General features: G+C 42.1%; 1 protein-coding gene across 2 annotated transcripts in view; it reads left to right on the top strand.

The window, feature by feature from the left end:
* The first annotated feature begins 1,548 nt into the window (after positions 1-1,548).
* Palmd (palmdelphin) overlaps positions 1,549-26,613 on the top strand; it is a 48,979-nt gene continuing 23,914 nt past the window's right edge. The window contains exons 1-3 of one of the 2 annotated variants that reach the window (XM_059266159.1): positions 1,549-2,009; positions 16,299-16,379; positions 20,884-21,008. In XM_059266159.1, coding sequence (XP_059122142.1) covers positions 1,965-2,009; positions 16,299-16,379; positions 20,884-21,008 — 251 coding nt within the window. In that variant the 5' untranslated portion in view covers positions 1,549-1,964. Of the gene's footprint in view, positions 2,010-15,486; positions 15,651-16,298; positions 16,380-20,883; positions 21,009-26,613 lie in introns of those variants that run through there. The other variant, XM_059266160.1, reaches the window with a different exon arrangement.

Here is a 26,613-nt window from a genome sequence, read left to right as displayed (position 1 = left end):
ATAGTAGTTCTATTTTTATTTTTTAACAACCCTCCACACTGATTTCTACAGTGGCTACACTAGTTTACACCACCAACAACAGTGTTTGTTTCTAATTTTTGCTGTTCTTTATATATTCTAAATATTAAACCCCTTGTGATTTCAGATTCTTGAAAGTGATGAGCTTCCTGTGCAGGTGACTGACTCAGGGTGTGGTCTCTGTGGTTGGGAAGATCAGAATAAAAATATGAAGCAATCTTATTTCACTGTGTTCTGTAAATTTTCCCAGAACAGAATAACATAGGTTTCTGCCTAAAGTTTTCCATCTAGCTGTTAAGTATCCCGGGAGCTTGGTGGAGGAGGATGCTGGGGTCCAACTCCCTCATAAAGATTGACTTAACCTTTAGCCTGTGTCTCTCCTTGCCCTGTGTCCTTGGGCATTGCTTAATGGATGTCTGTTACAAAGTCAGACAGCTGACATTCCCATCCCGGCTTTCCTACTCATTAGCCATGTGGCAAGTGATCTCCCTGAACCTGTTGCCTCATTTTAAAATAGGAATAATAGCACCTATCACTCAACACCTCGCAGATAAATAAGATGAAATGCTTTTGTCTATGGACAAATATTTGCTACTACTATGACAAATATCAGAAAGACAAAGAAATGTAAGCCGTGTGTTCATTCAAGGGCCAGGTTTGTCTGTTTAACCTCTCCGGCTGAATGGTGATATTAAGGGGCTGATAGCATCCAAACACATAATAATGTGGTGGACGGTAATTGGGGTTCAAGACTTCAAACTGCATCTAAAGAATAGGGAGGGAAAAGAAAACAAAAGTCGATTGCAGGGCTTCCTGGTCTCTGCTTTGACCTGAGTTTCGCCGGGGGCCTCGCTGCCTTCCTCTCAAGGGTAGGGACTGTCCACCTAGGGTTACCGAATGCCTGGTCACACTCTCTCGGGCTCACTCCTTTTCCTTGCGTAACTGTTGAGGTCAAAACGGGCACCCTCCCGAAATTGAAGAGTGTCATTTCTGAATGGGATCGAAAAACAGGAGCTGCGTTCCCCCAGACATCCCAGGATGACACCAAGAACTCCCAGGGAGCCAGTTTTTTAGTATCAGTGCCTTAGCACCTTTGATTTTCCCCAGACCTGAGATTCCAAGGTCTGTGACAGAAGGTTGGAGGTGGGACTTTGGGAGGGGAGGGGAGATTAATGTCAGTATTCTACTGTAGGAGTTCTTAGGTAACTACAGGAGCCATCATTATGATCTAAAGCCAAGCAGGGGGAGGATCACAGACAAATGACTTAGCACTTAAGCCTCAGTCTCTGTCTCTGTCTCTGTCTGTCTCTGTCATTCTCTCTCTCTCTCTCTCTCTCTCTCTCTCTCTCTCTCTCTCTCTGTGTGTGTGTGTGAGTGTGTGTGTGTGTGTGTGTGTGTGTGTGTGTGTGTGTGTAAGCTCTGCGGCCAGACTGAGGTCCACTAAGTGAGGTAACCTTAAGCACACAGGCTCACAACACACAGGGTGTGCTGCTGCTGCGGGAACCCTGGCTGCCCTGACACTCGGCACGCATGCACGCACGCAGGGCAGTTCCCTGTGCCGCTCCTGGAAAATAATGACTTGGAGAAGGAACAGTTAATAAGAAAATGTGCCTCGCTAACCGTGCACAGAACAACAAAGAGCTGGCAGCCCCTGAAGGAAAAGGGCTTGTGCGGCTGCCGTTCAAACTTGTCAGTCAACTGGTGCCAGCAGCCTCAGCGTCTGCCTCCCCAGCACACCCTCATTACATGTGTCTGTCTGGCCTCATCTGTGCCTCGGCTCAGAGGCGCTCCTGACAAGCCGGGATTCTCTTCCTCTCTCCCGGGTGCAAAGAGCAGATTTCTCTCCGTGTCTCTTCTGTCACCTCTAGCTCCTCTCCCCAAGGAGGCACCTTGATTTATGGTAGCTTGGGACTTCCTTCGGCGTCTGCCTGTCCTTGACTTCTAGAATGGAAGAAGCTGAGCTGGTGAAGGGAAGACTCCAGGCCATCACAGTAAGTCTGCGCAGAGTTTTCAGTCCTTAAGGTGGCCGCTTAGATGAGCGGCACCGCGGCTAGCTGTCCTTGTCTCCCATTCAGTCGTCACAAGTGGAAAAACAGAACTGTCAGCCTTCATGGACTCCAGTCTGTTTCTCTTAACCCTTGGGACCCGCTGTGACACGGGGGCTTCAGAACCCGAGATCAAGGAAAATGTTTCTGGATTTTATAAATGGTGTTTGCATTTTAAACAGCCGTCAAGAGTTTTTTTGGTTTTGTTTTTAAGTACTTTATAAAGTCTCACTCACCTTCTGTGTAATATTAGAAATGTGGTTTTTTTCCTTCAAGTTCCTTCTCGCTGACAAAAATTTTTAATAGCCACCCAATCATGAAACATTTTAAAGCAGTGAATATAGCCCCCAAAAGTTAATTTTTTTTTGAAGGAGGATCCCAAAAGGAAGAAAATCTGAAACTTTTTTTATTCTTAGTGTCATAGTATATTCCAGAAAACCTAACCGAATTAAAGCAAAGCTTGGCATATACTCAAGCGAAGTGTTAAACGGGAGAAAACTCGGGAAGCCGCGCACGAGAATAATTCTCAGAGATCAGTTTCCAGAGTAGACATAGCCCGGATAGGATCCCGATAAAGGAATGCCATGCATGAGATGGATTGGAAAATATTTCCCTAATGCCAGGAAGAAAAGTAGCACGTTTTATGTTTATTCTGGGGAAGAGTCAAAGCAAGGAAAGAATTACTTTTCTTAAACGATACCATTCTTTTTCTTTTGCTTCCCAAGTGTTGTATCTGGCAGTAACCTGGAAGTCCCAGCCCAGTCATCTGTCATCATTAGCTGTAACTTGGGGTGGCATTTTGGAGGAAAAGCAGCTTTGCAAATCCACACCCCTGTGTGTCACATTTTCTGCCCCTGAAAAGTAACTGTCAAAAAGAAGTAAATACTTTTTCAAAACTGATACTGAATCATGGAAAGCGTGAGGTCATTCCTCCAGGCTCTTCAAATTCTCATCTTAATTAAGCTAATTCTAATTTAGGATTTTTTTTTTTTACTAAGTGAAGGCAGTGGTTTTTTTTTTTCTACCCAGAAAGTATTGAATAAATAAAAATATTTTCTCCACCAGTGAAAAGAAGCCAAGAGTCCACAGATAAGATTGGGCACTTTTTTATAGAGAGTACTTTTTAATTTCTGAGTTCTAATCACTGTATTTTTCCTTTCACCAAAAAGCCTTGGGCTGGCTTTTTGTTAGTTTGGTTTTGTTGTAAAATCCAGCCCCAGTCTCAGCTGTCCCCCTTGAAGGGACAGGAACTCCACCGCACTCTGTTGTTCTTGGCATGGCCCTTTTACACTACAGCTGTTGTCTGAAGGTTACTTCACTGAACCGGGTTGTTCAGAACTAGGCTGCTCTCCCTGCCACCCACCCACCCCCAAAATTCCAACTCCTAAATAACCAGATGAAACCAAGACTCAATGAAGCACACTTCTTCTTCTGTGCTTCTGCTGTTGCAGTGGGGGAACATCTCGTTTTAAAGTCTTGTTACATATGGTTTGTAGCTTAGACCATTTGGCGAAGTAGTCCATGGTCCAAACAGATGGCCGCATACAGTTATTCAGAGGGCCTAGGAATTTTCACTGAGGGTTCTCATGCAAAACAGAGATAGAAGGCAGGTCAAAATGCCTTAAAAAGGAATTGAGAGGGTTAATTCCTGAATATAGAGCTATTTTTATTATTAAAAATAATAAACTTTTTTTAATGGTCCTGTGAGCCTAAACACATCCCATTAGAGTTAATTAAGTCTTTGAAGTAAGGTCACAAAATTCAGCTTGAAAGTAAAATTCTTGCTTAAAGCCTGTAGGGCAAAAACTGGCCAAAGTTTATAGGAGCGAATTTCCATTAGCCTCCACAGCACAGGGCTCGGTCCCATTTGTCACCACCTAGAGGGGAAATGAAGCACTGCCGTGTCCATGGAGACAGCACAACTGCCCTCCCCCTGGGCACCCTGGGAAATGCCAGCTTTCTCCACCCTGGCCTTGCCCAGGAAGCCGACCCAGCTATTCTTTCTACCTAGGAAAAGAAAACACACAGTTACACAGGGAACTTTCAAGAATTATCTCATTTCTGAAAGGTATTAAAATTATGGGGCCCTGATCCAGACTGAAACTCAGAGGTCATCATTTAACCATTCTTTTAGACTGAAATACATTTTTATATACTTCAATGACTGCATCAGAAGCACTTTCCTAAGCAGCAAGACACAGCAACACACAGACTTCATTTTGTAAGAAGAGAAAACAAAATCGAACTTTGACGCTGCAAAGTAGTTTGATTTTTTTTATTAAATTATGATCCTCTAACTCCTAGCAATAAATAAAATAAACTTTATTATTATACTTGCTCCACAGGGTTTCAAGTGACTAAAAAGGCATTCTTCTTACTGTGAATAATTGAAAAAAAGTTCATCTGCATATAATTTGGCTGAACCAAGTGACAATATTGCTTTAAAAATATTTTAACCCTGTGATGATGCCATTCATTTCTCACACCAGTAAATTTAGTTTTAAGATTATTCGTAAATTTTCTCAAAGATTTAAAAACAATGAAGGCTGAATTATGAAAGTACTCGGGAAGAGTTATTGAAAGGCGGGCCTTTCAGTCTGGATGCTCGAAACAGAATCTCTTATTTAGTTACCCTCACATTCTGCCTTCAATGCTCCACCCTGTAGCAATTCTTCATTTGCTAAATTGACGACCAAAATACTCGTTAGTCAACGAGTTCCATTTCCAACTGTAATTTGAAAACAGGGCAACTTTACACTGACTAAATATTATGCTTTGAACCCCAAAAGTTTATTGAGGCTATTTTCAAGTCAGTACACATTTAACAAATAACTGATTTTTTTATCCAGACAAAGAGCTGTTGACATAGACTTTTAATTCCCCCTTTTTTTAAAAAAAAAAATGAGGTCCCACTATTCAGCCCCAGGTAGCTTGGAACTCACCATGTGGACTAGGCTGGCCTTGAACTCACAGAGATCTGCCTGCTTCAGCCTCCAAAGTGCTGTAATTAAAGGTGTGAGCCAATGCACTCAACTTGAAATAGATATTTAATGTTACTGGAAATGGGGATACCAGTTTCTCTCGCACTTTGAGGGATGTGCAGGATGGCATGTCACACTGACGACGACAAGATCTCTACACAGCTACTTCCTGGAAGTAAACACAGTTCAAAGTGAAGAACAGAAAAAAAAAAAATCCCAGATGGGTTCCTAGAGAACAGAAAGATCCCCCTCAGATGAGTAAAATCCAGTCAGTCCACATGCCCTTCCACGGGGAATATACTGCTGTATCTTATTTCCTCTGGGAATGTTAGAAAACATAGCACCTAACATTGCCCTGCTCAAATGGAAATACTGGATCTTACACATCTGGAGATTATAGACTTGGGAACACAGGGTATTTCTGGACAATGTTCTGATGAATTCTGAGAACTAATGTTAATTTGCAGAGAACAGACCCAATTAGGAGATGAGAGGTAATGAGTTAGCTGGTACATTTATTCTCGCTGAAAGGCTTACCTTTGATGGTTACGGATGTGCCTATCAACTCATTCACACCTTTATTCAAAGGCTGATCATCTATTGAGTCTTTTGCATTTAATCTGAAAGTTTTATGAGGAGAAACTGGGGACATCAGGTGTGAAGGTGGGAAAGGGCTGCAGTTGTGAGTGGAGTGATGGAGTGGGCACAGACATGAAGGAGGTAGGCTCTCTCAAAAGTTGAGCCACAGTAGGAATCCGAAGCCAAAGCACCTGCCCAGGCCTCCCTCTGTTTGGCAAGGGCCCACAGAAAGTTCTAACACTGCAAGCTGAGCAACGGAGCCAGATTTGCAGGCCAAAGCTGCCCATGACGCAAAATACTAAGGCTCTCTCACATTTCCCTGGGTCCACTCCCTATTTCTTTCCACTCCCAGTGAATATTTTCTTGACTTAAAGGAATTTAGGAGGCAAGAAGTTCTTGCATAAAGCCGAGGAAATCTCCCCATTTTAAGAAAGCATATTAAAATCATAACATAATACTAATTCTCGATAGCTCTTCAGTTCACAATCCCTGTCCCTGGGCACTCCCACTCTGTCTCTGTCAATATTTGGGATCATCTAACAGTCAGTAAAGTAACTGATCATCCAGAAGCAGGACGTCCTGTTGAAATATGAGGGTCTCAGCACATAACCAAAATGCAAGAAGGACCCAATATTTGAGATATCAAGGTAATACCACCAAAATATTAGAATCAGAGCTGGCCCTTTCTCGGCACACTGGCTCTTGTGACTTCACAGGTCACTTGGCCTAAAGAGACCCTGTGCCAGAATGTTCAAACAATGAAGCTCTGCCGTTTTCCACCATGCTGTACCAAGATTACACGTTTCTTCCAGAGAAGGAGAGGTTTCTTCAGACAAATGTGCCAGGCCATGTTTCTTTGCCAAACATAACAGCCCACCCATAAAGGAGGTCATGTGATGAGGTACAATAATTTTGATAGCTCATTAAGGAAACTTCTTTTTGATAGTGGGAAGGTTTTTCCAATGTGCTGCTGAGTGATAAAGCTGCTCTGCTAGATCCTCTACTGACAGAATTTTCTGGACCTCACTGGATGATCTAAAATAAAATATGCTTCTTTAGAAAACTATGATTCAAACAAACTCTAGTCTCAATGTTTAACTACAGTCTAAACAAATGTTGCCTACTTCAATGCTAATATTGAAACAGAATTTCCACTTTCCCATCTCTAAGTCTTAAAGCATACTCATCATGTGCATCCCCGTGGGGCAAGAAGTATCCTTGGTGGATTCTACTGACCCCATTTTCCAACACAGATTATTCCTCTACCCCTGTAGTCTCCGCCCACCTTCCTCAGTCTGCTAAGACTAGAAGTGGGCAAAGAGACTCTGCTGCCATTTCAGAAGCACTTGGCACTGTTTTCCGAAGGTTTGAAGGACTCCAAGTCAACCCTCAGAGTGTACACTGTTCCAGCCTCCATTACCTCCTCCCATCTCCCAGCCATCACTCATCTCCCTCCTGCCAGGATTTATGAAAGCCAGGATATCTTTGCATCTTTCAGCTACCCCAGCAATGAGCGCAACATTAGCTGAAATAATAATAATAATAATAATAATAATAATAATAATAATAATAAGTTAATGAGTGAGCAAATACAATCAGGCTGTGAAGCAGAAGGAGTGAGCTGATGATCATGTGGCCCACTAATAGATTTTTTTTTCAACTGAAAAACCAAGCCAATTTTACCATAGCCTCTTAATAATTCAGAGACTTGTTTGTGCTTGTTAATTGTCCATATGTGTGTTGTCACTCTTCATTAGAATAAACAAGGTTAGACAGAAGTGAAAGAACAGAGCCTGAACTGTTAGAGTGTCCTGTAAGGTTAGGAAAGGAGGAGAGATTTGCAGAGTGAAGTGATGTTGACAAAAGTGGAACTTTGGAACTTATTCTGTAAGGAGTAGTGACAATCCAAAGCCCTACTGCCATGGCTGACCTAAAAATCAAGGTAATGGGGCTGGAGAGAAGGCTCAGCAGTTAGGAGCCCTGGCTGATCTTCCAGAGGACCTGGGTTAGATTCCTAGCATCCACATGGTGACTCACAACCATCTTGAACCCCCTTTCCAGGGGATCCAATGCCCTCTTCTAGGCCCTGCAGGCTCTACACACATGATACACAGACATACATGCAAGCAAAACACCCACACACATTTTTTAAAGATACAAAAATAAACATAAATACAAATAAAATAAAAATCAACCTATGTTATTTTTAAAATAAAAGAAATTGCCGGGTGGTGGTGGCGCACACCTTTAATCCCAGCACTCAGGAGGCAGAGGCAGGTGGATCTCTGTGAGTTCAAGGCCAGCCTGGGCTACAGAGTGAGTTCCAGGAAAGGTGCAAAGCTACACAGAGAAATCCTGTCTTGAAAAACAAAAAAAAACAAAAACAAAAAAAAAGAAAGAAAGAAATTAAGGTGCTTCTTAACTACATGTAGAGATCATCACAGGATCCAGAAATCAGTGGTTTCTTTCTCCATGTTCTCATCCTCTTTATTCATTTCAGTTGCTGCATATCCAGAACTTCTGGTGTGTGGTGGCTCTGGATGTTCTTCCATGTGAGAACGATTCTCTGGGTTTGTTTCTTCTATTCATCCACCTTGGCTCTAGCCAATTAGCCGAACAGTTTCACTTAATGAGCTTTCAAGTTTCCTGAAAACATTTTTAATAATAAAATCCCAGTCCATGCTTACTTCGTCCTTGAAAACTTGATACAGAAAGTTATCTGGATGGCTTCTTTTATATGTCTGTTGCATTTAGTCTCGGATTTCTATCTGTCTCCTTACAGAGCACTGCTTTTAAAAATACCAAGAGAGTTGATTTCAGGGAGGTAGCTCAGTTAGTTGGTGCTTGCTGAGTAGACATTATTGATTTTAACCCCCAGAACCCACATTATAAAAGCTCTGTTGTGGTAGGGTGTGCTTGTAATCCTGGGAAGGTAGAAACAGGCAGATCCTGGGGTCTCATGACCGGTCAGCTCTAAGCCAGTGAGAGATCTTGTCTCAAAAAGTAGGGTGGGTGAAATGTGAGGAATGATTCTCAAGGTTGGCCACTGACCTTCATAGGCACGTGCACACAAGCACAACAGTCAATTTCAAATTAATAGACCTTTCTGTTAACATTTGCAGAAACGCACAACACAGTATTAGTTAAGGTTTTATTGCTGTGAGGAGACACCATGACCATGGCAACCCTTGTAAAGGAAAGCATTTAACTGGGGTGGCTTACAGTTTCGGAGATTTAATCCATTATCATCATGGCCGGAAGCACAGCAACCTGCAGGCAGACATGGTGCTGGAGGAGGAGCTGAGAGTTCTATCTATCTGCCATCAGATAGGCAGGCAGCAGGAAGTGAACTGGCTTGAACATTTGAGACCTCAAGGCCTGGCCCCTAGTGACACACTTCCTCCAACAAAGCCACACCTACTGCAACAAGGCTACACCTCCTAATAGTGCCACTCCCTATGAGCCTATGGGGGCCATTTTCTTTCAAACTACCACAAGTATATTTGATTTCTTCTCATTGCTGTGATACCTGAAAGGACAACAAAGGGAAGAAAGATTTATTACAGCTCAGAGTTTCAGGGGTGCAGTCTTCTACTGCTTGGCCTCATGCCCTTGGGCAGAGCGTCATGATGGCAGAGGTATGTGGTGGAAGAAAGAGAGGAAAGGACTGAGGAGACAGAGTCTTCCCAGGCCTTACCTCCAGCAGCCTGCTTCCTCTAGCTAATCCTCCCTGAGCTCCCGCCACCTCCCACATTAGCACCACCAGCTGAAAACTAAGCAAAATCACCACAGGAATCCATGAAGAACATTGCATATCCACACCATATAATGAGGCTTTGTGTAAGGCCGTGGAGAAACCACAAAATACTGCATCCCTATGATCCAGGTGTCTTGGTTCCTGGTTTCTTTCACATGATAGAAATAAAATGGTCCCAACCTCACAGAGATCGGAGGGAAACTAAATAAATTAACTTGTCTGTGTGCATTAAGTGCTTCCTGACACTAACACTTCGTTAGTGTTAGCCATTATTTGAACTGTCATAATCCTCATCTCTGGATCTCGAAATAACTAAACCACACCGGGCCTGGGAGATGTGAGCTTCAAATATTTGGGTTCGTTGTTTTGTTTTGGAGTGCTGAGGATGAACCGAGGCCACACACATATTAGGCAAATAGTAACATTAAGCTACATCCTCACCCTGTCTTTAATTTTCAGAACCAAACCCTGCCTCCCAGACATTCCTATCTAAATACAGCATCCCTTGTCTAAATACAACTCGTTCTACAATGTTGCCAGGGAATAGTCAATAAATTTATCAGTCTTCAAATACTCATAATACATAGTTATACCTCTTCCAAAAATTGAGACATTTGCCATTTTATGTCTTTGGATATCTTTCACTTCGGCCAAGATTCCAAGGAGTTTGCATCATATAATTTTTACGGTCGTGTTTATAAATTTTTCTTTCCTCCTAAATGAAAACCACCAGAGACTGAAACCTAGTGTAGCTGTTACAGGTTCCACTTCCTCTCAAGCATCAACTTCTCCTTAGGTACTCATGTCCTGCCCTTTCTAGGACAGGACAAGATTTTTCTCCTACATTAAAAAATGAAAATGAAAACAAAACAGTCTCATTTTACCTGTCATCATAATACATGTTAATATATCTGTATATATTCAGTCGTCTTACTACCTCTATTATTTTGTTATCAATTTAATGCATCATTCACACACACACACACACACACACACACATCACACGCACACACGCACACTTGCTCTGTGTTTTCCATCCTCATGTCATCCTGAATTTTTGCAGTATTTATACTATTAAAAATGGCTGTCACCATCTTATCTTTATTTTTGGTTGTGTGAGGTCATTGGGAAGGTCCCAGTTCATCTGGCTTGTTTTATTTGTGTCATGGTTTTCTTGTCTTCCTTTCTGAGATGGTTTTTTTCATCATGTTTAGACATTCCCATTCACAAACTACCCTTGTCTCATGATCTGTCTTCCCCATTGACATATTTGTTCCTTTTTTCAAGAATTCGCTTCCAACGCCAAGATCAAGGCCTCCTGCAGGCTGGACAAGGGCTCTGCCACTGTGCAATTCCTCCACCCACCTCGAGAATTTCTTAAATAACTTTTTCCAAGAACTCTTGAAGTCTACTTTCACTAAAATCTAGTAAACTTCTTCACAGCGTCAGAATTTGTCTTTAAGAACTGTGTGTTGGCCCACGCCTCACTCTCGGGCTGTCACTCCTTACACACCGTCAGCCCGCTCTGCATGTTGGTAGTGTTTAAATGAGCGACTTCTGCTGCTGTTCTTCAGATCCTAAGGATGGAAGTAACAGCGAACTGGTCATGACATCACAAGCTACGTGGCTTCTTGCAGAATGGATCCGAAACCATTTGACTCATCAAACCCTCCCCTCGCTCTAGCCTGCCTCTTCCGGTTGCTTCAGCTGGTTTAGGAAAACCCCACCAATGCTCTCTTTCCGTCCAGGTAGGATCTAGTGCGATCGCAGGATGCCTCGATTTCCTTTACTTTCACTATCAATGATCCCATCCGTGCTCCCTTCTTTCGGGGAGAAGTGAATGGAGCCCAGGATTGAGAATTCCTGATATCTTCTTCCTTACTAAGAAAAGCTTACTAAGAAAGTTGCTTTACTCCTTAAGGTAAACTCTTACATGTGAAGTATTTGGACCATGTGAGCAATAAATCTCTTCTATCTTATAATACCATAGCACAGTTATTGTTATGACCTCTTGCTTCTCGCAATCTGTTTATCTTCCAGTTGCTTCTCTTAGTCATGTGGCCCAATTCATCAAGTCTCGTTATAAATAATATCTGACTGAATCTAAAATAAATGTCCACGTGAAACTCCTGAGGCCTAAGTGCTTTGTGAAGGATCTTCCTCAGCCTTTTTTCTCTTTTCATTTAAAAAACAAACAAAAAACAAAAAAAGTTCTCCAGCATGCCTCATCCATCCCTTCCAAGTGTCCCAATCTTTATCTCCAGCTCAGAGTCTTCTTTTCATCTCCCTCCATCCTTATTCCAACACCTAGCTCCACCAAGTGGTCCCAAAGGCATCTCCAACTCAGTATGAGTTCCAGAGTCTTCTAGCCCTCTCCTGAATGTCCTGTTTCTGTGAATGATGTGCTCTTCTCTGCTACTTAGCATTGTATCCCACGTCATCTTTGCCTCCCCCTCCTCCATGTTTCTCAGAACCCATTCATTCTGCTTCTTCAGACTAAACACTCACGGCCTTGTGTATTGTTGCAATAGTCTAACCAGGGTTCTCTTTCAGCTTCTCCCTCACTACACAATGAGGCCATGTTCAACTTCTAAAAACAGGATTTTAACTGTTCTTTTCTCTCTGAAAACTTCTCATTGTTTACTATCTCAAAGGTAAATAAATTCCAAGCCTCTCCTCGTGGTAATCCCAGAGTCTCCATTAGCAATTTGTCCTTTTCCTGTTATTTCTAGTTTATTGCATGCTACTCTACCTAACAATTTAGAATCCATATTTGCTGTTCCAAATAATGTCCAGGGCTCCCGTTTCAGTCTCTGGGTCACACTGAACCTTTGACTTGAGTGCCCTTTCTCCCAGCTCTCTAGTCTCCGACCATCACCCACCTCACCCCTCAGATGCTGTCCTGAACCTCTCCTAATAATGTCAGCTAGAAGCAACCTCCTCTCCCTGTCTCTCCTCAGCCTCACAGGACCTTTCTTTTGCCTAAGCAATGACTGTCACTATGTTTCTCAGACTGTCCTGTCTTGCAGAAATTATTTTTCTTCTTCATGAGAATGTAAGCATCTTAGAAATAGTATCTACTTCAGAAGTACATATTTACTTATTATACTATGTGTGTGATGTGAATGTGTGAAAGCAGGCACATGCGTGCCACCATGCACTTGTGGAGGTCAGAGGACTATTTTCAGGAGTCACTTATCTCCTTCCAGTTGATTAAGGTGAGGGTCTCCCCTGTCTCTGCCTGTCTCTGTCCCCCATCTCACCAGAGGAGTGATGGAATTACAAATGAGTGCAACCATGTCTGCTTTTTGGTTTTTTGTTTTGTTTTGCTTTTTTAAGACCGAGTCTCACTCTATAGCCCTGGCTACTAGGTAATGCACTGTGCTGACCAAGCTGTGCTCAAACTCACAGAGATCAGCCTGCCTCTGCCTCCCAAATATGAGGATTAATGACATGTGCCATTATATCTGACCTGGTAGGTTTTTTGTGGGTTTTTGTTTGTTTGTTTGTTGTTTATTTTGTTTTTCTTTTTCTTTTTCTTTTTCTTTTTCTTTTTTTTTTTTTTTTTTTTTAGACAGGGTTTCCCTGTGTAACCCTGGCTGTCCTGGAACTCACTATGTAGAACAGGCTGGCCTCAAATGCACGGAGATCTGCCTGCCTCTGCATCCTGAGTGCTGGTATTAAAGTCATGCACCCTGCCTAGGTTTCTTTTAAATGTGAGTTCTGGAGATCAAACTCAGGTCATCAGGTTGCACACCAAATGCTTTTATCCACTGAAACATCTTACCAGAACCTCAGTATTTTTGAAACACTGTAAAACTACTATTGATGTGAATATCACATTTGTGCATAAGTATCTAAGTACTGGATAAATTAATAATAAATAATATAAATCCTGCTTGGAAAAATCAATCATATATGAATATTGTTGATCAATAATTAATCAACATCTCCACAATACGCTCTTAAGTATTGTGCTTACTTTTGTGAAGTATGAAATGGGGCAATATCATTGTGTACTACATGGTCATCATGACTTTCATTTGCACAAAGTGAATAGATTAATTTTCAAAATAAAAGGTAGTCTTTTATAGAGTTGAAATTTGTGGCTTTCAACGGCTGAAATAAGCTCAGTAAAGCAGCCAAAAACCCAGGCAGTTGATCACTGAGCAAAAAATCTAATAGAGCAAGAAGTCTAATTGTACATTGATGAAGTCATCAGCAATAAAAGTCACTCAGAATAGTCACAATAACAAATGCTCGGCATGCCAAGTCTCCTGCTTGGGAAATTGGGGGAAGCAGGTAACATTTCACATCCATTTGTTTCACACTAGGTTGCAGAGGGTTTAACTGGCTGGTAGCCTCTGGAACAGTAGCAGTAGAGCTCTATAAAACTTAAGGTTGGCAATATTGAAACTAAATTATTCCCAGAGTATTTTTCAGTAATGCTTATATATTACTCTCAAATTAGTAAAGGAATAACAATCTACTGCTGATTAATGCCTTATAATAAAAAAACAGCCACTCCTATCTTAAAATAGGATCATGCCTATAACATTATAAAATTACCTTCCCACCTGCCTTGACTGATGGGAGAGAGGTATCACATTGCCTCCAAGTGACAAAACACTGGTATTCCTAAGCAACACTTGCATAATCCCTGTGTTGTCCAAACACTTTAGAAGTCCAACCTCAACCCATAGCTTCCACTGTTTGATTACTAACCCCAAGAGAAAATCAACACAAACTGGCAGCCAGCGACATTAGGAGGGTATTGCTGGGTTTGGCCGACACTGAGTCACACATCCTGTGCACCTCTCTGTGAGCTACTCCTGGAGAAGGGTAGGGAGCATCACCCCTGGGGGAACCACACTAATGATGGGTCTCACTTCTGGCTGGCTGTCCTGGAGCTGCCTCCGAACCTCAGGGCTTCAGAATGCAGAGGACAAAGCTTGCTTAAGGAGTTTCCTACTTAAGAAAAGGCTACAGTGATTCGGTTAAGAGGCAGAAGCCAATCTCAAGTTGTCTGGGTTCAAATCTTGGCTCTATCACTTCGTAGTTAGGAGAATTTGAATAGTTCATCTCCCTAAACGTTCATCTTCCCTTTTGTAAAAAGAAATTATTATGGGATGTCTTTGTTATGACATCTTATTAAGTGAAATAGTGTCTCTGAGGCACTGAACAAAATACTTGCACAAGCAATAGAGAATTGGTTCACAGAGGTTTACAGAACTTTGTGACCAATGTCTAGATTGCATCACATACACACACACACACACACACACACACACACTTGCAAAAAAAAAAGAACCTAAAATTTTAAAAAGTGATTCTAAAGACCCAAGCTTGTTTGTTGCCTGGTTGTTTTTTCCCAAAAGAACTATTTATAAAAATTACAACAGCAACGTTGGTAAAGTCATGTATTCTTCCTACGCACAAAGGGAAAACCCAGCACAACAGCTGGGAACAACGTGTTTCTCCTCAACCAATGTACCTGAACTCACACATCAAAAAAGAAGACTTTTAATCTTCAAAGGGATCACCTCAGGAAGCCGTGCACTTCCAATAGCACAGCCAAATACTTTCATAATCTCCCCTCTGCATCAGCCCCTGGCTTGGCCTCGGATTCTTCCAGGTGCCTTTGTTGGCAACAAAATTTTATGCACTGAGAATTTTCAGTTTTGAAAGTGGATTTAAGACAAACTCATGAATAAGATGGAGAATAATATCACCTCGGATTTTTTTGTTTGTTTGGTTGGTTGTGTTTGCTTTTTGCTTTTGTGTTTTTTCGGTTTTTAATGAGAAAATAAGACTTTTTTTTTTTCTTTTAACTTGGATAGCCAAATATATCGATTCCAGCCAGTGCATCTCTAGGGCATTTTGGATAAATAGAAGCACTGTCAGCATGAGCCAGTTGCTTTCTATATGAATACTAATGTTACATAGTTATTTATTGAATTTTACTGAACAGACACCTCTGGAGCCCTAAGAACTTTCACGGGTACTAGTTTATCCTGTGTCCACGTCTTACGAGGTAGGGACTTTCAGTTTTCCCATTTCACAGTTTAGGTCCTTGAGGTGCCATGGAATTTTTTCTAATGACATGGAGCAGAGAAATGGAAGAGTCAGAAGCCAAACCCAGGCTGCCTGTTGAGCATGTTTACCGTTTGCTAGAAAACAGAACCTACCAGCAGTAACGACGCTGCTCTTCTGTTCTGGGATCGATTGTAAGGTTGTTTGGTCGCTTGGTTCATTGACTCATTCACTGAGGTACTGAGTTTAAATTTGGTGGAAAATATATCTTGCCGTGCATTGTTATTGTTCACCTCAGCTGACGGAGAGTGACGGAGTAACATGTAAGCTCCCTTTCTTCATTGTCTTGCGTGTGACACCAGGAGGAAGCTGCCCCACTTTCCAGCTTCCTCACTCTCTGCGGATCCGGCCCCTGGCTGTCTTTCCTGTTTTCCACATGTGTGGGCCTTTCACCCAGCAACGTCTTCAGCCTGTGCCAGGAGCAGTCTCCTTCTGCCTGTTTCAAAACTCCCTCCTTAAAACTCACCTTTTTTCCATTACTTCACTCCTAAGTCTATATCACCAGCCTTATGGTGAAGGGAGAAACAGGGAGAAGAGAAAGAAGATAGTGAAACTTTTCCTCCCCACTAAAACACATTTTTTGTCACTGCCACACACACACACACACACACACACACCACCACCACCACCAACAACAACAACAACAACAACAACAACAACAACAACTTTTGTCTCCTTTGTTGTAACACACAAGTTTCTAGGGTGGCCTGTTCCCAAGGCCAACAGTGTATCGCTGCCTATCCCTTCAGACAATGACAGCCTCCAGATCTCACCCCTATGTAAACTTTTAAAATTAATTCTGCTTGAACTTTTCTTTAATTTCAGGATAAAAGAAAAATCCAGGAAGAAATCTCACAGAAGCGTCTGAAAATAGAGGAGGAAAAATCGAAACACCAACATCTAAAGGTAACATCTGACTTCCGTTTCCTTTCCACGGTCTTGTGTTCAAACAGCCCGACAGCATTTCCAAGCCCACCATCATAAAGATGCTTTAGGAGAGAAAGGCTTCCCAGGTTACCTCACCCACCATTCTAATCACCTGAGAAGAGGCCAGTAAGCCACTGATAATTGCATCTGAGATTAATACCTTTTGGCAAACCAAAGGAAAGTTGGGAACACAGTTTTATTGCATCTATGATTGGATGCAGAGTTTCCAAATCTTCCTCAGCAACCTTGAGAAGTCAGCCTTGAGAATTTGGCCCTGGTACAGCCTTGCTTAACATCCCTGGGGAGTGGATCCAGCTAGGAAGTTCCTTTTGAAATCAATGAAAGGCCAGCCCTTCCCCAGGGGCTACAGAGCAGACACTGTCTGGCCTGGTCAAGGATGCCTGTGTTCCAAAGCTCCCTGCAATGAGTCCAATGTTGTTTGCATATGGTTGGGTTTCTATTTTATTTTGTTTTGACAGAACATGAGATCATAACTATAAATAAGTCTCCATTTGAAAACTCAGACTTTACATCTTCCACAGGGTGTGGTCATTCTGTAATTAAAGCACATAGGGTTTCTACATTGTATTACGTAGTTTGGTCAGAGGATCCAAGTAAAGGACAAACAGGAGCTCCTTGTGAATAGGCCCAAGCAGGAAACTGTTCTTATCTGGCAGGGCTGCTATCAATAGATCGAACGAGTTCTCTCAATGAACAATGCCACACAGTCAAAACTCTCCCAACTTAAACTTGCCAGATTCAGCTACATCCACTTCTCTAATGGAAAAAAATATTGACCTCTGAAAAGGCACATCATTCAGGACTCTGGTTAGCCTCTGTCCTCAGGATTCTGTTGACTACTGTGTACCTATCAAAGGTGGTATTTCCACTGTTGGATGGATGACTGAAAGTCATAGTTAACCTGCTATTCTTACAAAATATCAGGCTGAATTTATGTTGAATAGTAGACACCCTCAAGAGATACAACGTGCACACCCAGAAAAACGATGAGATTAAAACAAGCTTAGCAATTCAAATGAAGTCAGTCAATTCTCAAATGTTCGAGATAGATTCAGAATTACTGGCTCCCCTCCCCTTCCCTCTCAAACACACATACACAATTCGAGTCCTGCTAAGAAGAGTTTGCTACTCCAGAGTAAAACGACACATCTCTGGCACTCAAGGACTGCGACTTGTGCAGCATGGAAGGCCATGTAACTGCCGAGCTCACAATAACCAAAGGGGTCTGAATATTCCCTCAGCTCTTTTGAGGAAGTAAGTTTCACACAGGAAAAGGCTGACTCCCTCAAAGATTCATTTCCGAGGTGGCCTTGGTGGCCGTCTGTGTCAAAAACAGTCCCAACAAGAATGTATAATCTCCCCTATTCGTGTGTTCTCTGAAACCAAGGAGCATCTTCTAACCCAGTCAACGTGTGTACCGAGCTTTGGATGGCTGTCCACCGTTGTGCAGACTGTGTAGCACACCCTGCAAATGAGCCACTGAAAACCCATCCATGCCCCCTTGCCAGCTGTGCCCTCTACCCAGGGCCTGCCTCTACCTGAAGCAAGAGGTTTTCATTTTTTTCTGTTCCAAGGTGTTCTCTACTTTCCTTCAAGGACCCAAAAGGGAGGAGATGAGGGGAAGGGGGAAATAACATGTCCTAATTTGAGAAATTAAAGATTAAATTTAAGAAGACAAGTTAAACGGTGGTGTTCCTATTTAGACAATAGACATTAACTGTGCAATATGAGGAGGTCAAAGAAAATTTTTATAAAGATGTGGGTTTAAAGTAGAGAGCCTTAGATGGTAAGTAGAATTGACCGAGGTACACATAGGACCTTTCAGTGAACATAGCACCTATTACTTTCGAGGTGCTATACAAGACCCTAAAAATATAACAAAGCTTGCCCTGTGCCTTTTAAAATAACTGACACATGACTCCTAGTGGCATTTGTCCTGTGATGAACACTATATTAGGTGCAATGACTCCAGAGGAAATACAGGGCAAAGAGTGGATATTTCAACATTCTTCCAAGTTTGCAGAAATTACTGGCTATTCCAACAGAAACCAGGCCCAATTCCAAAACCAGTCTCAAAAATGTGTAAAAGTATTTTTAAAATCGATTTCATGCTATTTTGCCTAATCTTGAAAGTTCTATTACCTATTTTCTTTTCCATTCAGCTGTCCCGGTTCCCATGACTCTTTGCTGCTTCCCTGATTGCAAGCTAGTTTATTACACCACCATGGTACACATAGACATTTGCAGCCTTCTCCTCCTGTACCACACACACACACACACACACACACACACACACACACACACATACACACACACACACACACACACATACACACACACACACACACACACACATACACACACACACACACACACACACACACACACACACACACCAGAATGGTTGGAATACTCACTGTGATCATTGTCTCCTGATGCTTGGACCCACAATATGCATGCAAATTTCCATGGGCATTCATTACATTACAGTCAAATGATTCTGAAATATGTATACTGCAGACCTCTTTGCCTGTAACAGCATTCATCAGGAAAAACAAATTAAAGACGATATAGAATTTTTTTCTTTTCTATAAGTCCATTCAACTCACCATAAGAAAAAAAAAATGTATTCCAAGTCTGCTATAATTGCTGAGTGCAATGTAGTAACACTTCAGGAGACCTTTCTATAAAATGACAAATATGGCTTGTATGTCACTACATCACTTTATCTTCATTTAGTTACTTGAGCCTTTGGTTCTATTATCTGCCTTTGTGGTGATGGCAATTAAACCCAGGGCCTCATACACACTAGGCAAGCAGTCCCCAGTGAGCAACACCAGCAGCCCATACTGCTTTTGATTCTGAACTTCATTGTCATGAACTAGTTAACCTCGTGCTATCACAGATTACTGTCTGGCTCATCTAGCTTAGTATCACCGGACTGCACCATCTGAGTGTTTCTTAGATCAACAGGCAAGCAAATGGCACTGGCCATAGGGGCGATTCATAAAGACTAGAACTTACTGATGTGTAAGAATGGATTTGCAAGTAAATAAGATTTAAAGGGCAAAGAAGATGACTCCCTTGGTTGAGTGCTTGCCAGAGAAGCACAGAGACCTAAGTTGAGATCCCCAGCACACATATATGAATCCAAGCACACCAGTGTACACTTCTAATCCTAGCTCTGAGGAGGTGGAGACAGGGGCTTGCTGTCAACCAGTCTGGCCAAATCAGTGAGCCAAATCCTGTCTCAAAACTAAGGTAGAGAGCCAGCAAGATGACTTACTGAGGAAAGCTGCTTACTGCCAAGGCTGGTGACCTACATTCAATCCTGGGACCCATATAGTTGGGGGAGAAAACCAGCTCCTGCTGGTTGTCCTCTAACCTCCGCGTGCATCAGCACACAAGGCATGTGTACCACCTGTGTACACAAAATAAGTAAAATGCAATTTGAAAAATACCAAGTTGGAGAGTGAGAGAAGAAGACACCAGCAGTGACCTCTGACCTCCACATGTACCAACAAATGTGCATATGTATAGTCACATGCACAAGTATATACACACACAAGCTTGTATACACTCATACACCACACACACACACACACACACACACACACACACACACACACACACGATTTAAATGTCTAAAAACTAGCTTCAGAAAAGAGCCTACAGGTTTCGCAGAAGGAAAACAACACCAAATTCATGGAGGCAGGATAACAGGAGAAAATGTGCCCTTTACCATGCCCACTATTACAATTCATGACATTTGAAGGCAACAAGAGATTTTTGAAACTGTTGACATATATAAGGAAATAAATGTCTTCTTTACTACACATTAACTATCCTCAAATTCTATCAATAAAAAAAATTTAAATCTAGGTAAATTCTTACAATGCTGATCAGTTTTCTTAGTGTCTTAACCCCCAGGACTCAAACATGGGCCTATATTATTATTGATCACTGGGTCTGAAGAGGGACCAGTTTTGTAAACAGCTAATCAGCTATGATTATGAAGGTTTTGATTCACTGGGAAGACCCTCTGGCCCCAGAACAGTAACACAAACTGCTCTTGTGGTGTGTGTTAGCCAGATGAAATGACTGCAAATTCTGAAAGGGTCAACAACACGTGATGATGTAGGACTCTTACTTCAACTAGTGGTCTGTAGCCCGCGTTCTGCGGCATCTGTCTTCAGACCTCCTTACTCTAACGGATTTTTACATGATCATACTGGTTATCTGTAGTTATTGTAATATTGATTTGGTTTCTTTTTAAAGAAGAAAGGGGCCAAGGAGTTTACAAAGATGGAAAGATGCCAGATTTATTGAGCTAAGTCAGTGGGAAAAAAATAATCCCTCTTTAATATGTCCACTGTTGCCATTCATAAGACTCACAAGTAATAAGAGATTTGGAGAATTGTTGGCAAATATAAGAACATGCGTTTATATTTCCTGACATCAGAAAAAAGCCTTGCGGGAGAAATGGCTCCTGGATGGAATCAGCAGTGGAAAAGAACAGGAAGAGATGAAGAAGCAAAATCAGCAAGACCAGCACCAGACCCAGGTTCTAGAGCAAAGCATCCTCAGGTATGCCCTTTCTGGGGTACTTCTCCAATCTCCCTCCCTAAAAGGGAGCTGGTGGTCATGAAAAAAACTGGAAAGTTTAAGTATTAGATGGGATTACTAGTGATTCCACAAACACGGGTATCATGGGAGAAAGATGTAGGGGAGGGGAGAAGTTATTTTCCAACCTATACACAGAAGACAGATGGCAAGTTTTCCTTTTGTGTGTGTGTGTGTGTGTGTGTGTGTGTGTGCATGTATATATGTGTGTGCACAGGTATGCTCACACATAGCTATCCTATGTGTGATAGAAGTCAAAGGTTGATGTTGGCATGCTTTTCTCAGTTGCTTCTTCCATTATTTTTAAATATTTTATTAATTTTTGAGAGTTTTATATAATGTATTTTGATCATACTCACCCCCAAGTCCTCCCAGATAAATCCCTTCCTCCCTACCCCCAGAACTTCATGTCCTCTTTGTTGTTGTTGTTGTTGTTGTTGTTGTTTTAAATAAGCCATGGGCTCCAACATGTGCTAACCTGGGTGTGGGGACCTCCACTGAAGTGTGGAAAGGTGGCCAGCAGCTACACCTTTACAGAATACTGAATCTCCTCACAAAAACCACAAATTGCCCGCAGCTCCTCATTTAGGGCTCTGAGCTTATAGTTGCTTTCCCATTCCATGCTAGAATGTTGACCAGCTTGACCTTGTGTAGTCTTGTGCCTCAACTGCTGTGTTCAACGTGTCTTGGCCCTTGGAACCTGACTGGGAACAGTGTGGAAATGATTAAAGAACAGACGCACATACAGAAAGGCTGGGATCAGGAGGGTTGTGTGTGTTCTGAAGGAGCTGCATCAACTGCCAGAACAGCCTGGAACCTCAGCGTGTCTATTATGTGCTGCATAGAGGGAGCAGTTAGCTGGTCTTGATTGGAGGTGTCTGGAGGTGAGCAGTCTCTGCCTGTAAACATCCAGCAGCAGGAAGCTACAGTTGCTAGTTTTTGAACACACTGATCTATCATTTGCAAACACTCCAACTTGTGCGACAGGAAAGCTTTGCCATTCTAAGCCTTAGCTGTATGGACAAGGCTTTACCAATTTTCCATGGGTCTGAGGCATTGGTTCTTGACATGGATGTGTCCTTCATCTGCTCTTTACATATTTAGTCTGGGCTTCCTCAGCTCCCCAAAGGCTGTCATGTGCTCATGAACACATGATCTTGTCATGTCCAGAGATGCTGTTTAACTCCAACCCTCCCCAACCTCTGGCTCTTGCAATCTTTCCAACCCCTCTTTCTTGGTCAGTGTTTCTATTGCTGTGATGAAACATCATGACCAAAACAACCTGGAGAGAAAGGGTTTAATTGGCTTACACTTCCACAACGTTATTCATCATCAAAGGAAGTCAGGATAAAAACTCAAAACAGGGCAGGATCTTAGAGGCGGGAGCTGATGCAGAGACCGTGGATAGGTGCTGCTTACTGGCTTGCTCCCCATGGCTTGCTCAGCCTACTTTCTTACAGAACCCAGAACCACTAGTCCAGGGATAGCACCACCCACAGGGGCTGAACACTTCCACATCAATCACTAATTAAGAAAATGATGCACAGGTTTACCTATAGCCTAATCTTATGGAGGTATTTTCTTAATTGTGGTTTCCTTCTCTCAGATGATTTTAGCTTGTGTCAAGTTGACATAAGCCTATTCAGCACATTTTCTTCCTTCATGGTCCCTGAGCCTTGGGATGATGTAGTATAGATGTGCTATTTGTGGCTTAGCACTCCATAGACACTTATTCTCTGCACTATAACCAGTTCTGAGTATCCTCATTAACCACTATGTGCTGTACAAAGAAATTTCTCTGATATAGTTTGAGATCTGCCCTCATCAATGGGTAGAGAGACATACATTTTGAAGGCAATTTGATACTGTCAATTTTAGCAGGATATAGCAATTTGTTCAACCCTGGGATCTGTGAGCTCCCCAACCATGGGTTCTTGGCCACATTTACAGTACCAAGCATGAATTTCCCCCTGTGGAACAGGTCTTAAATCCAATCAGAAGGTCATTGGTCCATCCTTATTTTTTGAGACAGGATGTTTCACAGAACTTATAAGTCAGGATGTCTCGCAGCATCAGCTAGGCTACTGACCACTAAGCTGCTGGGATGACAAGTGTGTACCATCATGCTCTGCTTTTAAATAGATGCTGGGGACTTGAACTCAAGTCCTCATGCTTGTGCAACAAGCACTTTATCCACTAAGCCCTCTCCCCAACCCCCAAAAGATGGAATGTCTTGTGGTTTAATCATGACGATAATTTGAAGTCTACTCCTCTTTAAAATATAAAGAACTTCCAGGACCTCACTAAAATGAGAAGAGTGGGGAAGGGCTGAGCAGGAGGTGTGGTATGAGAGTCCTCAGCAGACCTGCTGTGACCACATTCTCCCCATGCTCACCAGAGAAGACAAACAGATCTCATTAGTCCTAAAATAAACAACTCGGGAGAAAAGCCTTTTTTTTTTCTGATGACTTCCACTGCACTTGCTCATTTACATGCATTTTATATTTAGTAGATTAGACTCTTGGCTGCGCTACCTTGCTTAGGTGGCTTTAAATGAACAACTCTTAAACGGTAATGTAATTGAGATTTTTTTTTTAATTCTATTCCCCTCTAACACTAGGTCTTAACAATAGATAATAAACATTGTCTTAAAAAAACAAGAAACAGGGCTGGAGAGATGGCTCAGAGGTTAAGAGCACTGGCTGTTCTTCCAGAGGTCCTGAGTTCAATTCCCAGCAACCAAATGGTGGCTCACAACCATCAGTAATGAGGTCTGGCTCCCTCTTCTGGCCTGAAGGGATACATGCAAGCAGAACACTGTATACATAATAAATAAATCTAGAAAGAAAGAAAGAAAGAAAGAAAGAAAGAAAGAAAGAAAGAAAGAAAGAAAGAAAGAAAGAAAGAAAGAAAGAAAGAAAGAAAGAAAGAAAGAAAGAAAAAATAAAGAAAGAAACAGCAAGAACCAACTGCCTCTACAGTTGACTACTCCATCCCTTAGGAAGCCTCCTTTAGCTAAGAGTCCATCCAGCTTAAGCTGGTGATGTCTTTCTCCATTTCCCTACACAGAATCCTTATCTCTAATGACTCCCAGGCTAATCCCCGTAAACCTCCCCACCATGCTGACACCACCTCAGAACCTCCTTTTCCGGCCTTCCCACATATTGAACACCTACAACTCTCCCTGAACCTGATGATAATTGAAGTGGCTATGTACAATCAGGGTGCAGGGGCAGGTCTACGTAGCAATTCTTTGTAATCCCGGAGTATTTACTAGGATTCTCTGATTGCCTTTCAGCCTTGCCTGAATGCTCCAAGAAGCACATAGCTTCTAGCCATAGTGATAGTGGCTGTCTAGACAGAGCTCCTGTCTCAGCAAGAATTTTAAAGAGGGAGGAGATGTTTAATGAGGTATAGAGGATATGCTGTCCCCATTCGGTCTTAATAACCTTTAGAGAAAGACATCCATCACCTTTTGCAGAGAGATCTGAAAAGAGGCAGACAGACAGGTATTCCCTCATCCAACTCTCTCAGTGACTACAAAATGTCACACAGCAACCTCTAGAGACTCAAAAGGTCTGACACAGAAAGGTATTTTCTCTCATAGGAAGACTTTAGTGGTATTTGTCCCTTTGTTCTTACCAGAAAACCCACCCACCTCCCTCTATTCTCTTTATCAAATTGTCACTCATATGCCCTGTTTCCAGCATCTCGCTGTAACTTAATTTTGGCCTTTCAGGATGCTGTTAAGCCATCAGGGCTCCTTTTTGAGCACCAGATGAATTTAGTCCACTGATAGAAATAACAATAATAATCATTCTTTGAAAAGGGCATCCTAAAATTTATGAAGTATTTGCCCAAACATGAACTCTTTTAACAGTCACAGTAATCCTAAAAAGAAAACACTAATAACTCCATGCCATAGATGAGGAAATGGGCTCAAAGAAGGTATGGGACTTTGTGCCCAGCCACGGGGCCCGCAGAGAGCAGGCCAAGCTCTAAAGTCAGAGCTCTGCAGCTAGAAAAGGAAAAGAAAACTTGAAGTAGAAATGTTTTGGAAGCAATGATACAGTTGATGTGGGCAAGTATCTTGAAAAATCAACAAACAGCTCTTTTCAAGGAACTATCCTAAAGAGATGTATTTGCAAGAAGTTCGGAAAGAATCTACATCTTTGTTGGCCTTTGGAGGCGTGTTTATCTTGTTTTTTTTAAATATGTGCAAGAACAGAATGTTCTGAAACAAAACATGAATGTGAATAATATGTGTGCCTTGTCTGTATTTCAGCAGCCCAGCAAGTGCTCTGCACTGTTAAATCACATTGCCAAGCAGCTTAACCTAGCCGCTGGACAGTTTTTTTTTTCTTAGATATTTCTAAAGCTGCTAAATAATCAGGTGCATGTTTTTCAATTCAATCTTCTGCCTAAATAATTACCACAGCGCTTAAGAATCTTTTATTACCAATGAAATCAGTAGGCTCCTGCTAGTTCTCCATAGCCAACTGATACAGTGAAATGAAGCAAAGCTGTGCCTCCTTCCCTGAGCAGAGAAAGAATCCAAGTGCTGCCTGTGATTTATCACTTAGGTGCCTGCCCAGGAGTGACATTTGTCGCTCTGCCAGGCCCCTCAGCAAAAGGATAAGAGTTAAACAGGAACATCAAAATAGAAATGATGCCATTACCTCAGAGTTCGCAACAAGGGCAGACCCCGCCTGGGAAGTGTTCATTCCTTCTATGTTCATGGTTTTGTGACAGTTTGCCTTCGGCTTCTTAATCTCTTCCACTACCCACAGCCTGTGAGCTCGGCTAGTCTGCTTGTACCGCTCTCAGCCTCAGTTTCCTTGCTTGCCAGTTGGGACAACTGGAGCCACATCACAGGACTCTGGGGAATACAGTGATTTCCCTGACACACAGTAGGTGATTAATATAAATATATTGAGAGATATATAATACCATTGTTCATTGAAAGTAGAAATCAAAGGGCTAGGGAGCTGGCTAAAGCCACGGCTGTGCAAGTGTTCTAGCTAATTCCATGACCAAAACCAACTTGAGGAAGAAAATGGCTATTTGGCTTAAAGTTACAGTCATTTGGGGAAACCAAGGCAGAAATCTAATGGTAGATGCTTACTGGCCTGCTTCCCCTAGCTTGCTCAGCCGCCTTTGTTACACAGCCAAAGTATCCTTTCCATCAATTAACAGTAAAGAAAATTCCCCACAGATCAGTCTGATGGAGAAAATTCCTCCATACATACACGTCATTAAATCTTACACCCACCTGTGTGGTAGTTAACAGATAGAAAAGTTAACATTAATAAGGGTTAACTCGCCCCTCATTGCACTGCTAAAAAGTTAGCAGCTCGAGTTTTAATCTGAAATCCAGTTCCTAATTATCAAACAGACTGTGCCTCCAATCCTGTGGAAATATTCTACCAAAGTTAAGTCCTGAACACTCTGACAGCACTTTTTTATTTCCAATACAAGCAGCAGTTTCACCCTTAAATGTCTCAGTATTTAGACATTCACCTGAGCATTTAAGACAGCTGAATGGGGGGGGGGCAGCTCAAGGATTCCC

The sequence above is a fragment of the Peromyscus eremicus genome, chromosome 6 (assembly GCF_949786415.1).
Source record: "Peromyscus eremicus chromosome 6, PerEre_H2_v1, whole genome shotgun sequence".
Classification (NCBI taxonomy): domain Eukaryota; kingdom Metazoa; phylum Chordata; class Mammalia; order Rodentia; family Cricetidae; genus Peromyscus; species Peromyscus eremicus.
Note: the sequence above shows the minus strand (reverse complement) of the source record. Positions and strands in the feature narration are given on the sequence as shown.